The sequence below is a fragment of the Alosa sapidissima genome, chromosome 6 (genome assembly GCF_018492685.1).
Source record: "Alosa sapidissima isolate fAloSap1 chromosome 6, fAloSap1.pri, whole genome shotgun sequence".
NCBI classification, from domain to species: Eukaryota; Metazoa; Chordata; class Actinopteri; order Clupeiformes; family Clupeidae; genus Alosa; species Alosa sapidissima.
Window position 1 is genome coordinate 25,309,087 of NC_055962.1, and position 13,323 is coordinate 25,322,409.

Here is a 13,323-nt window from a genome sequence, read left to right on the forward strand (position 1 = left end):
ATATTAGTCATCTGGCCCTGGTATACTGCATGGTGACGTGTTGCAGAAATCCTGCACACGATCCCTTACGCATGCAAATACTTTATTTCACACAACGTTTCGGTCAAACCTTCAACACGCATCACTGGTGACCTTTACCTTTTCCGACGCACCTGTCCCAAAAAAGAGGTGTGCAAAAGCACTTTTGAACTGAATACTGCATGGTAGAGAATACATGAAATTGTGGCTTCATGTGGTAGTATTTTGATCAAGTTGTTTGAAATATGATAAATTATATTCAATGAAATGTTACAGAACTATGCAGAACTCACATGCTCTAGAAATAGTTGAGAGTGACTGAAAGATATTCATATCAGCCGGAGATCATAAACCTTCTCCTTGCAGTTGTCTTTACACCAGCATTGCCTTTGGTCATAATGTGTGGAATATAAAAAAGTGTGAGCAATAAAACAAAGTGCTGACCCATTCGGGTCATTTGTGCTGCTATCTCTGTGAAGGCCGTCCATGAGCTGTCACACGTGTGAGCACGGAGAACTCCACTGTCTTGCCTCCCCCGATCAAAGTACCACCAGGTGCTCCAGCTTTATTGTAATGTTTACACCAGTCGAGTAATACATGTCAGAATTGCACAGGACTTAACATGGGCTCCTTGAATACAAGGTGGAAAATCACAATTTTAACAGCATTTCTGTTGGTTCTGAAGGTAAAGAAAATGATAATTTTCAGCTAGAATTGCTTAACTTTAATTGTTACCAACCAAGTAAATATTATGTTGAATATGGTTGAGATGTTATGTTGAATTATGGTTGTTCTGTTTCTGCACTCAATCAGGCTGAAGCAGTGCCGACATATTATAATGATGGTATATGTTTGTTTAATTTACTAAATGACCATAAATATATATATTTTGATTCCAGCAGATGTATATGTGTACGACACTGATTTACACTAAAATAACTATACAATTATTTTTAACAGGGAATGATGTGGATGCAGGGGAGTTGAGAGAAGACATTCCCGAAATTAATTTAGGTAGGTGTTACCTAAGACATTTACATTTGTCTATTAGCTCCTAAATGTACTTCATATTATACAGTATGCTCTAATAAAATATTCCTAAATCTAACTCTGTTTTCAACCTTTGCAACAGTTTCATACTTTTACATTGTTTGGCACTCTTTAATCATTGACATAAGCTGTAAATAATTGCAATATATTGTTTTACAAACAGCGAGTTTTCACATTGCAAGCTCATTGCACAAACATATAACATATAGACCTTATGCAAGGCTGAAATTGCACTCACACATTCTCTTGTGCTTTGTCATTTTCATGTTCAATTAAAGCATTTGTTAATAAATCAGCATGCACAAAGTAAAATGGTTTGTTATATTGCAGAAGTAGTTTAGTACTGAAGTGTTTTTTTATATTGCAGAATCATCAAGAGATCTCTTTCAGGGAGATATTGCCGTAGATGTAAGTATTGCAGTCTAATCAAGAGAAATCTGTTATCTATTTTAACCAGTTCAGGGATGTCGACCTGTTCCATTTTCATCTCCGTTTTGTTTCAGCCCAGAAGAAATGCCATTCTGGACGGCAACTGGAAGTTCCCTATCCCTTACATCCTGACAGATTCTTTGGGTATTTGGGATCTTTTTCTTCTCTCAACTTAATTTACACCAGCACTGATTTACGAAGTTTACTAAACATTTGTTGTACAAAACCGAATGTCTGCTGGTTTCCAGAGCTGAATGCCAAGGGTGTGATCCTGCAGGCATTTGAGATGTATCGACTCAAGTCCTGTGTTGACTTCAAGCCTTACGAGGGCGAGAGCACTTACCTCTCTTTCACTAAGTTGGACGGGTGAGCAAACTTGCATGATCATCGTGTGGCTGTCTGTTTGCGCAATTTTTATGACCATCTTTTATCACTGCATCAAATTACAAGGTCTCTCAAGGAGAACAGATAAAAAGCAGTAATGACTGTGATGAGAGCAAGTGAACACTGGTGACAACATAATGAGGGGGATATAACAAGATCGATATGATTAGGAGGACGATCTGTTTTAAAATGTGCACTTGTTTGAGGAACAGTCACTTTATGCTGTAGTACTAGCTTGATGTCAAAATGTTGGAACGTATAGTAGTAAATGCCGTGGATATAGTATGGCAGCACCAGGCCTTGAAAGATATTTTTTTATAAATAAGTGCCAACGTTTCCCAATGTCACTTCTTTACTGTGACAATCCGACAGCCCTGTTTTTTCTTTCCTCTCGGATGCAGGTGCTGGTCTTTTGTGGGCGACTTTGGGACAGGCCAAAATCTGTCCATCGGGGCCAGGTGTGACACCAGAGCCATCGTTGAGCACGAGCTCCTCCACGCCCTCGGCTTCTACCATGAGCAGTCGCGGTCTGACCGTGACGATTACGTCAAAATCCACTGGGACCAAATCCTGGAAGGTGAGCTGCCAGCACACAGATCCAAGTCCCTTATTAGACCTCAGGTTCTCAAGCCTGCATGCCATGCAAACCCCACAAAGTCCTTATATCTATCCCTGTTCCAAACCCATATGGTTTAAGTGTATAATGTTCATGCTAAGCAAAAAGGATTTAATCAAGACCTAATTGATTAACTTAAACTTAATCAAGACTACTGGTAACAAGATTACTAGGCCTATCGTGTACAAAACAGGGTAAAAGTAACAAACATAGGGACTGCTATCATGTTGTCAGTATCTTGGAAGCATACAGCACATACTCTCAATGTAGGAATTGATTAAAATGTGGTTGATTTGTGTTCCAATATAAATTTGTCACTTAATTGAAATATATGGGTCCACAGGGAAAGAGCACAATTTTAACAAGTATGAGGATGACTTCATCACGGACTTGAACACACCGTACGACTACGAGTCCATCATGCACTACCGCCCCCTCTCCTTCAACAAGGATCCCAACATCCCCACCATCACCACGGCGATCCCTGCTTTCAACAATGTTATTGGCCAGCGGCTAGACTTCAGTGCAGTCGACCTGGAGAGACTGAACCGCAAGTATGAATGCGGTGAGTGCTATTGAACTGGACAAAGTCACAAAACTAGATGTACCGCAGAGCGGTACAAAATATGACCGCCGCCCAGTCCAGCACATTTTTTCCACAAAAATAAATCACGCTGAAAGGCCTAGATGATTCTAACTGTCTCACTAAATTGCATTATCCACACTCAATTCTCACTGGTATCTGCTAGACAACAAGTACCAAAACATGATTAGTTCATAGATTTCACATGTAAAATTCATTTTATACAAGCACACCCCCATCTTGCCTGTTCATAATTCTGAGAAATTCTTGAATTGTGTGTGTGTGTGTGTGTGTGCGTGCTTGCGTGTTTCAAAGTCAAAGTCAAAGTCAAAGTCAAAGTCAGCTTTATTGTCAATTTCTTCACATGTTCCAGACATACAAAGAGATCGAAATTACGTTTCTCACTATCCCACGGTGAAGACAAGACATTTTACCAATTTAAGTCCACAGACAAACATAACATTCAAGTAAACAAAAAAGTAAGTAAATAAGTAAATAAGAGGGCACATATAATAATGAAAAAATAAGAGCAGCAAAATTTGGTTGAAATTGTGCATGGACAGTCAATAAAATACTAGTGCAAAGTCAGGCCAATAAAAGGCTTGGGTAGTTCTGTTTGACCTAAGTAATAAAGAAAGTGGCATAGTGGTGCAAGTTATGTAAGAGCAGCAGAAGTGTTGTGTTTTCAGGACAACAACACCAAGTTGTAAAGTGTACAAGTGTGCAAGTGTGCAAGTGTGCAAGTGGAGTAGTGCAGGCGGCCATTGTGGGTCCAATGTCCAGGATGTTATGTAGCTGAGGGTGGAGGGGGGAGAGGAGGGAGAGAGTTCAGCATCCTTACAGCTTGGTGTATGAAGCTGTTGGTGAGTCTGGTAGTGCGGGAGCGCAGGCTTCTGTACCTCTTCCCAGAGGGCAGTAGATCAAACAGATTGTGAGCGGGGTGACTTGAATCACTCACAATTTTGGTCGCCTTGCGGGTGAGGTGGGTGGTGTAAATGTCCTTCAGGGAGGGGAGTGAAGCACCAATGATCCTTCCAGCTGTGTTCACTATGCGCTGCAGGGCTTTCCTGTTGTATTCAGTGCAGCTTACGCCCCACACAGCGATACAGCTGGAGAGGATGCTCTCAATGGTGCCTCGGTAGAATGTGGTCATGATGGCTGGTGGAGCACTTGCTCGCCTGAGTTTCCGCAGGAAGTACAGGCGGCGCTGAGCTCTCTTCGCCAGTGATGCAGTGTTGGTGGTCCAGGAGAGGTCTTCACTGATGTGCACCCCCAGGAATTTGGTGCTGCTCGCTCTCTCCACCACAGCACCGTCGATGGTCAGTGGCAGGTGTTGGGTGTGACCTCTCCGGAAGTCAACAACAATCTCTTTGGTCTTGCTGACGTTCAGCAGGAGGTTGTTGTCCCTGCACCACGTGGTCAGATGGTCGACCTCCAACCTGTATTGAGTCTCGTCGCCCTTGGTGATGAGACCCACCAGAGTTGTGTCGTCAGCAAATTTCACTATGTGATTGTTGCTGTAGGTTGCAGTGCAGTCATGCGTCAGCAGGGTGAAGAGCAGCGGACTGAGCACGCAGCCTTGGGGGGCCCCTGTGCTCAGTGTGATGCTGCTTGAGGTATTGTTGCCAACACGTACTACTTGGGGCCTCTGACAGAGGAAGTCCAGTAGCCAGTTGCAGAGGTAGGTACTGAGTCCCAGTTTGTCCAGTTTGCAGATGAGTTGTTGTGGTATTATGGTGTTGAATGCAGAACTGAAGTCTATAAACAGCAATCTCACATATGAGTCTCTTTTTTCCAGGTGGGTGAGGGCTGGGTGGAGGGCAGAGCAGATTGCATCCTCTGTAGACCGCTTGGCTCGGTATGCAAACTGGAAGGGGTCCAGGGTGGGGGGGAGAATGGCTTTGATATGTGACATGACAAGCCGCTCAAAGCACTTCATGATGATGGGTGTCAGTGCCACAGGGCGGTAGTCATTGAAGCAGGATGGAGCAGTTTGCTTCGGCACAGGTATGATGGTGGCAGCTTTGAAACATGATGGGACAATGGCTTGCTTCAGGGAAGTGTTAAAGATGTCTGTGAAGACATCCTTAAGCTCCCCTGCGCAGTCCTTCAGCGCACGACCTGGGATGTTGTCTGGACCTGTTGCCTTACGGGTGTTGATAGCAGCAAGTGTCCTCTTCACGCTGTCGGCAGAGAGGCACAGGGGCTGCTCATGTAGAGGGGGATGGGTCTTCTGTGGGCAGGTGCTGTTTTGTGCTTCAAAGCGAGCAAAGAAGCGGTTTGCCTGCGTATGTGTGTTTGTGCATGTGCATGCATGCGTACATATGTCTACTGTGTTAGTCTGTGTCATACGTATGATTTCTGTGAATGTATGTGTGTGCGTGTGTATCTGTTTATGCACATGTGTGCACATGTAATGGGTTAACATGACCCCTGTAGCCAAACATACGGAAAAAATTGGTCCTCCTAAACCCTACGGTTCTCAAGATATTCACAGAAAACTGTGTCTGCCCTACCCTCCTTTCGGGGGGTGCAGTCCAGCGGGGGGGCTACAGATCAAAACGAAAAACGATGGTATCCATATGGGGTTACATGCCCACCAAGTTTCGTCTACCCCGGTCTTTCAGTGTCCCGGGAATCCTTGACGGAAATTTGGACATGCGAAAAAGAAAAAAAAAAAAATCTGCAGCTTCGCTGCGCGGCGGTCATAATAAAATCAGAGTAGGCTACAGCGTCTAAATTTTTTTTGAATATTATGGAAAAGTCCATTGCCTGCACAGACTGAGATTAAAGGCTGCAGGTGTTTTGACATAATTGCGTGATTAGAGCTCATCTCAGGTCGACATTTCTGTATTATAAATTCTTTATTGTAATATTTTGAGATTCTGGGTTTTTCTGGGCTGTAAACCGTAACTGTATATTAGAATAATCAAGATTAAAACAAAAAAAAAAAAGGCTTGAAATATTTCTCTGTATGTGTAATGAATCTAGACTATATGAAAGTTTTTACACTATTAGTAAACCATGTTTTTACACTATTAGTAAACATGCATACTCGTTTTAGTGTCTGAGTATAGGGAATTGTTTGACATGACTTCACAACTTTACCATAACATACCAAAAGCAATAGCCAACACAATTTTTTTTCTGCGATATTTTGTATCCACACGTAACGTTTGCCTATCGCAAAAAAAATGCTTCCGGGTGCTTTTTGGAACAAGAACGCTGGCAGATTTTTTTTTTAAACTGAAAAAGTGGTCTGCATAACTTCTTTTGTCAGAAAAAAGTGTTAAGTCTGAACGTACCCTTAGTAAACATGCGTTCGTGTGCCATTCTATCCATGTATTACACTATTAGTAAACATGCGTACGTGTGCCATTCTAGCCATGTATTACACTATTAGTAAACATGCGTACGTGTGCCATTCTAGCCATGTATTACACTATTAGTAAACATGCGTACGTGTGCCATTCTAGCTGCTCCTCTGACCCTGCTGGACCAGTGCTCCTTTGAGCAGATCAACATCTGTGGGATGATTCAGAACGAGCAGGACAACGGGGACTGGATACAGACCCCCAGCACCACTGGCAGTAATGACCACACCCTGGGAGGCCAGTGCAGAGGTAAACAAGGACAGCAGTACATCTATATGTTATATGTTATATACAGCAAAAGGAAAGGGGCTCATCACATCCTTTTCTTTTGGAAAGGATGTCACATAATGCCAAAGGCAAAGACAATCACTGACATTTTGTCAGTGTTTTGATACTGACATTCTCTGGGGCTAGTATTTATTGTCTATGGTCTATTTGTTTATTGAATTAAATGAAACACTCATGGATAAATAAATCCTCACTTTCTATTACTCCCAAATAATAGTAGAGTAATAATAGAGTATGTTATGTTGTCATTTTAACCTGTGTGATTATAGCTTAAAAATTGAGAAAGCAGGGTTTGAACCAAAAGCTCACTATATATTTGGTTTAAAAAAATGTACCTTTCCCCCCGTTCTTCTGTAATAGATGCTGGCCTATTTATGCACTTCGACACGTCCAAGTCAACAGTAGGGAACAGTGCTCTGCTGGAGTCTCGGATCCTGTATCCCCGGAGGAGCCACCAGTGCCTGCAGTTCTTCTACAGGATGACAGGGGCTGCTGGAGACCGCCTTGTCATCTGGCTGCGGATGGACGACAGCACAGGGACCCCCCGCAAAGTGATAAAAGTGCACACCATCACAGGTAGCCATTTTGTTTTGTTGTCTTCAGAGGCACTTCTGTCAAATTATATTTATATATAGTTTATTATGTAGTTTACTGTATAGTATATGTATATACATATATGTACTGTGTTCCAGATGTACTGATCTTTTGAAGGAGCAGTGCTTTTGAAAAAAAAAATCGTTTTGTTTCACATTCCTTCATGCCTTAGGTGATGGAAATGCTTCCTGGAAGATCGCTCATGTGCCTCTGAGCACTGGGGAGAAGTTCCGTTACTTTTTTCAGGGAATGACGGGAGTTGAGAACCAGGCTTCAAGTGGCATCTCCATCGACGACATCACTCTGTCAGAGACGGCATGCCCCGGTGCCGTATGGCAGATCAGCGGCTTCAGCAGCATTCTCGCCTCCACGCCAGTTGGCACCGGCATCCACAGCGGCCGCTTCTACAACTCTGAGGGCTATGGGTACGGGTTCACCGTTTACCCCAAAGGCCGAGATGCAGACTCTGCTGAGTACCTTGGAGTGACCTTTCACCTTTACAGTGGTGAGAATGATGGCGTGTTGGAGTGGCCAGCCATGAACAGACAGGTCACCATCACTGCCATGGACCAAGACCCAGATGCCACGTTGCGAATGTCCAACAGCCGCAGCTTCACCACTGGTGAGTGGGTTAACTCAATGTGTGCATTTATATGGAGTTTATTTTTTTTATGGAGTAGGGCCTACTATATCTCCAATCTGCTTCAAATGCCACAATGCCTTAAAAAATGCTCATCAGTCCTAACAACACTTGTAAACATCCGATTTCATACAAATTTGTCCTAAGGTACACTATGCAAGATGGCCAACTAATATAACCTTTACGAAGCCAATTTGATATTAAATGAACTTGTAATACCCATACAACACCATACAAACAGCCATAGCGAGTCGCTAACGAGAGAACCAGCCATGTACTGTAACTTCAAGAATAGCGGCCCGAAGACATTTTCGCTGGAATTGTGAAACATTACCTTGTCAGTAGATATAGCTCTTTGGAGTTTTTGCCTGTTGTTAATCCTTCACCTCCACAACTAAAACATTTTCATCATGTACAGGGGGAACAAGCCAGGAGAAGCAGGCTATTTACAATGGCAGAGTAAAATATAAGTATCGCGACTCTAGAGGCAGCTGTACAGTCACCAAAAATACCTGAACCTGCATAATAAACCGTTAACTTAAAATCTTTGAGTTCTCCTTACCCTATAGGATTATTTTATGATAGGTAGGTACCAACCTTTACAAAATGTAAAACTGAGATCCTGACTTGCTGTGTTAAAGGTTGCAACAACACATCAGGCATCAGGGGTTACAACCCTGGTTTTCTGCTCAAAAAATGTCTACACTCTTAAAACGAATGTGTTGTCCCTATCTGGACACAGAAATGTGTTAAAAAACAACGCAAGTTGTGTTGTGTGTCAACCGGGTCAACACATTCGTTTTAAGAGTGTGGCTGCCTTTTGGTCAGTCAAAAACGCACAGAATGATCCTCATCATAACTGTTCTGTTCCCTGTTTCTGCTCTCCTTTCCTCTGGCTATCAGTTTAGATGCACAACAGCATTAACTCCTGTGGCCCCTGGGCTTTGTTTTTGTGATTCTTCCCTCTAGACTCCAACTACAAGTGGAACAGGCCAGTGGATGGTAACGGTACGTGGGACACAAACTGCTCCTGCTATAGGGGACCGGAGATGGGCTGGGGCACCTTCACCTCCCACCTGCAGCTGCAGAGGAGGAGCTTCCTGAAGAACGACGACCTCATCATCATGGCTGACTTTGATGGTACTTTGATTAGGAGCTACAGAAACGTTTACATGCTTTGCTCGCATGGTCTTTGTGATTGAGAAGTAAAGCATAACAGAGGGAAATATGAAACGTCAAAAAAAAAGACAGCTTGTTTATGTTCCATGAATATTTTCTGGCCATAAAGGATCACCTCCTTGAGCTATAGATATCAGTAAAAAGCTAAATTAAATTTACATTTAAAATTTGTACGAAAATGTGGTGTTTTTGGAGAGATGTTTTCTTCCATGACACACTTCCTTCCTTTGTTGGTATCATGAAAAACAGCCATATCCAGTTGAGACTGACTAGACGTAACAATGACCAGACTGACAGGATCTGCATCCAAATTCGCAAACATAGGCTAATGTTTGCAAACAGATTTCGAGTTTTTGGTGAACATTTGCAAAAACTCGCAGCCTGAGGAGGTAGTTTTCCCACAAACGTATGGTGGAGCTAGATGTGAGCTAGATGGGGCGTTCAAATTTAACTGATCAGGGAAAACATTTTATTTGCCACGAACGTTCGCCACTGTTGGCCGAATTTGAACGCACCTCAAGTCCTGACCTGGCAAAAGAGTCAGCTGCAGTCTGCAGTAGTGTCACTCCTGTGTGTCTGCAGACCTGACCCACTTGCTGAAGACCGAGGTGCCGGTGGTGGCCTCAGCCAAGGAGGAGAGACCGCTGGACAAGAAGGAGCCACTCCCGCCCAATGAGCTCGCAGCCCAAGATGCCCGACCAAGGGAGGTCCGCGCCGTCACTCAGCCCTGCTCCCCTAACCCCTGTCTAAATGGAGGAGTGTGTGTGGAGAAACAGGGCCAGGCCACATGCAGGTCAGCACGCACGCACACACACACACACACATACACACACAGACACACACACGCAATACAAATATGATGATTTTACCACCAGAGGGAGGTAAACACACTGACACAAACACACCTATACCAGTCACACACCCATTGCTGTCATCATTAAATCATTTAATCATTATTTCATTTTATAACACCTTGTAAAATGTCTATATCAAGCTTATGCAATCATATGCAGAATATTATACTACTGTGTGGTGCTGTACTGTCTTCTACACAGCTACACATGTCATGGGTCACCGTCTGTGCTGGCCACACGTCAGCTTTATCCATAATGTTACAAACATGGATTCCCATGGTCTCTTCCTTTTCTTTTTCCTGCCTTTCCCTTCCTGCTTTCTGTGTTTGTCCTCTCGACCTGACTTGCGTCAAGTCACATTTGCATGCAGTCAGATGTACTCTGCTTTTTGTGACACTCTCTCTTTGTTTAGTTATGGAAATAACTTGGCAGCATAAATGGAAAATATGTTCCCACTCTTTCTCCCTATCTACCCTTTCATAGGTGTGCATCTGGACGGTCCACATTCTATTCAGGTGACATGTGTGAAACTCGGCAGGTTGCAGGATCTGTTGTGGGGGTTCTGGTTGGAGGAGTAGTGGGCTCCATGGCCCTAGTTATGGCCATTCTTGCAGTTATTCGTCAGAGGACATAAAACGGAGATGTCAGACGTATTTCTTAACTTCAGTCTATCATTCACACTGAGTCACACGTTATTTCCCAACAAATTATTTCTCACAGGCAGTAAATGTTATGACTACCAACTATGCTGTGTTGCTGTTCTTCGAAGGATACATTAAAAATTATATTTATATCTCCATAATGTTTATTGTACCATTTGTATTAATCAAAGATTTTTGTGTGAAATATTTACACATTTCTAAAATTTCCATATTTACAAAAATAATTCTGATTATATAATTCCCCTGTTTTCAGAAGTAGAATATAGAAATGGATAAACCTCAAAATATTCTACAATGTTTTGTACAGAATGTTACTCCACTGCTGGGTACCATACCTCATGTAGTCATGTGAAAAAGCACATCAATAAAGTTGTCCATTAATTTATTCAAATAGGAAACACATGGAAGTACACATCAAGCTACAGTACAATAACTACATTGTGAGTAAATGATTAAATGATTAAATTTAAGTTTAAAAATAAATAATTTCTTTAACTTGAAAAGTGTGTCTGCTGAACTTGCTAATTAAGCTGACTCAGCTCCTGCTTTGCTGTATTGCAACTGTGGAACGCCTCCGAACCTTGAGTCGAGAGAGAGAGAGAGACGTCATGGGCAGGATAGAGGAAGAGGAGGATGAGAGGATAGAAAGAACAGGAAAGAGGAAAGGAGCTATGGTAAATATTGTTGTCCCTAATAGAGCAGCATTTGATGTAACTGAATTAAGAGAAAATCATAACACCTGGTCAGAACAGGGATGAATTCTTCTTGATGGATGATGTACAATTCCTTGTGCTCTCACTTCTCTCTGGTTTCTAAAGAAAAGAAGTAATATTACAACAGTGAAGCAAGTACATATTGGGTACAGGAGAGATTTGAATACTGATAATGGGAAGAACTCACCACACAACTGACACATTTCGAAACTTCATTTTGAACCTGAGGAATGAAATAAGTAGGAAATGTTACCGAGGGATTGATCTAGGACAAAAAGCTACATGACAAAACTGGAATTCTTAGGTAAAACAAAATTACCTTTATCTCCCCTAGTATTCCAGTCAGCAAAATGAAGAGCCCCTGTCAAAACATGCACATAAACACACAAAATGACCAATGAGTATGCTACTGTATTGTGACATGCAATCAGTATTTAAATGACCATAGAACACATAGCAGAAAATGTTCTCACCTGCAGTGAGGTTGTGATGGTGAAAGCATAGGACACCATCTTTGGTAAAATTCCATCAGTGACATCCAACACGAACACTAAAAATCCCAGGGCCCAAGACACGCCAAAGACAGGGGTCAGAATTGCAATCACCTTGAGGATGCTTTTCGCTATCTCCCTCTCATCCACTGTGCCTGCCGAAACCTGGGGCCTCAGGTGTGTCACAATCACCTTCACCATGGTGAACAGGTTTATCAGAATGATGACTCCCACCGGTAACAGAAACGCGTGGATCGAGCCTTGAAGCACCGCGTCGTACTTCAGCCAGCACGTGTGTGGGTCATAGTAGGAGCCATCATGGGTCAGATGGTAATACATGTATGTGACTGACACAGTCACCATGGGGCAGATGTAGCCAGTGAAGATGGACACGAAGAAGAATGTCTTTCTCATCACAGGAGAGAATACGAACATCAGCTGATGGAGAAGTATCATGCTCAGGGAAAACATCCAGAAGAACATGACCAGGTAGAATAAATGCTTGGCCAACGCCAAGACAAGGCACATGGTTGGGTGCTGCTGAGTGAGATCCTGTATCAAGGAGGTCACAAGGAAGCTGACGTTGGCCAGGAGAAGGAACGTGGCTATGTTGACCAGCGCCGTGTGACGGAAAAATGCAATGTCTGTCTTGGTGACAGCCTTCCATACGAGACACTCCACAAATACGAAGATGACTAGGCAACAGATTGAGGCACCGAGCCCAGCTAAGGTGATCTCTTCAAGGCCGGGCAGCTCAATGGGGGACTTGGACATGAGCGTCGAAAGGGACATTCTCACCCTGGTGCTCACCTTGGAGTTGTTCCCAGTCATGGTCTCCCCTCCCTTGAGGTAGCAGTCACACGTTGCATGAGAGTTATTCCGTGGCTTCCACTCACAGCCTTCTTTGTCCCACATGCTGTTCTGCCACCGCACGCAGATTATCTCATGGTTTCGTGGCTTTTTCTTCTTCAGAGGAAACTCCAGGTTGATGCCTGAGGGTTCGCTCTTGTTGCTTTGTAGAGCAACGGCCACCACTATACTACTGCTCTCGGTGTCCAGAAAACGATTGGGTAGCAGTTCACTTAGGTTCTTAATTGCCAAAATTTTGGCCTGGCTTGCTGAAGTGGACAGCCGCAGACTGATATCAAAGATGGTTCTAGGGTACTTGATGTCTTTTTGTCGAACTTGGAATTGCATGAGTGTGGTGTTGTATCCTGAGCTCTGGTTCACTTGGATGTTTTGCAGCAGTCCCTCAACAGATTGCAGGTAGTTTGCAGACAGATTCTCTTTGTATGTTTTATTGCCACCACTCCAATCCATAGACAAAACATTGGTTGCTGACTCTATAAAATCCTGAAAGAGATTGCAGTGAATTAATTTTGTTTTCTTTAAAAAATATGTTTTGGCCTTTTATGCCTTTATTTTGAAAGGACAGTTAAGAGAGTGAC

The 13,323-nt window shown here is 43.0% G+C and overlaps 2 protein-coding genes across 2 annotated transcripts in view; one reads left to right on the forward strand and one right to left on the reverse strand.

Annotated features, from left to right (window-relative positions):
• The first annotated feature begins 520 nt into the window (after positions 1-520).
• Positions 521-10,808, forward strand: mep1a.2 (meprin A, alpha (PABA peptide hydrolase), tandem duplicate 2). Its single transcript, XM_042096355.1, has 14 exons — positions 521-703; positions 832-862; positions 979-1,032; positions 1,436-1,476; positions 1,572-1,641; positions 1,746-1,863; positions 2,283-2,458; positions 2,841-3,062; positions 6,557-6,703; positions 7,103-7,318; positions 7,509-7,958; positions 8,946-9,116; positions 9,738-9,948; positions 10,493-10,808. The coding sequence occupies exons 1-14, from the start codon at positions 641-643 to the stop codon at positions 10,641-10,643; spliced, it is 2,121 nt and encodes a 706-aa protein (XP_041952289.1). The 5' UTR covers positions 521-640; the 3' UTR covers positions 10,644-10,808.
• A 228-nt stretch (positions 10,809-11,036) lies between these two features.
• The window catches only part of adgrf3b (adhesion G protein-coupled receptor F3b), a 29,989-nt gene continuing 27,702 nt past the window's right edge, over positions 11,037-13,323 (reverse strand). The window contains exons 17-21 of the mRNA XM_042096347.1: positions 11,858-13,228; positions 11,704-11,745; positions 11,572-11,607; positions 11,411-11,483; positions 11,037-11,251 (exon numbers count right to left, since the gene is read on the reverse strand). Coding sequence (XP_041952281.1) covers positions 11,415-11,483; positions 11,572-11,607; positions 11,704-11,745; positions 11,858-13,228 — 1,518 coding nt within the window. The 3' untranslated portion in view covers positions 11,037-11,251; positions 11,411-11,414. The remainder of the gene's footprint in view (positions 11,252-11,410; positions 11,484-11,571; positions 11,608-11,703; positions 11,746-11,857; positions 13,229-13,323) is intronic.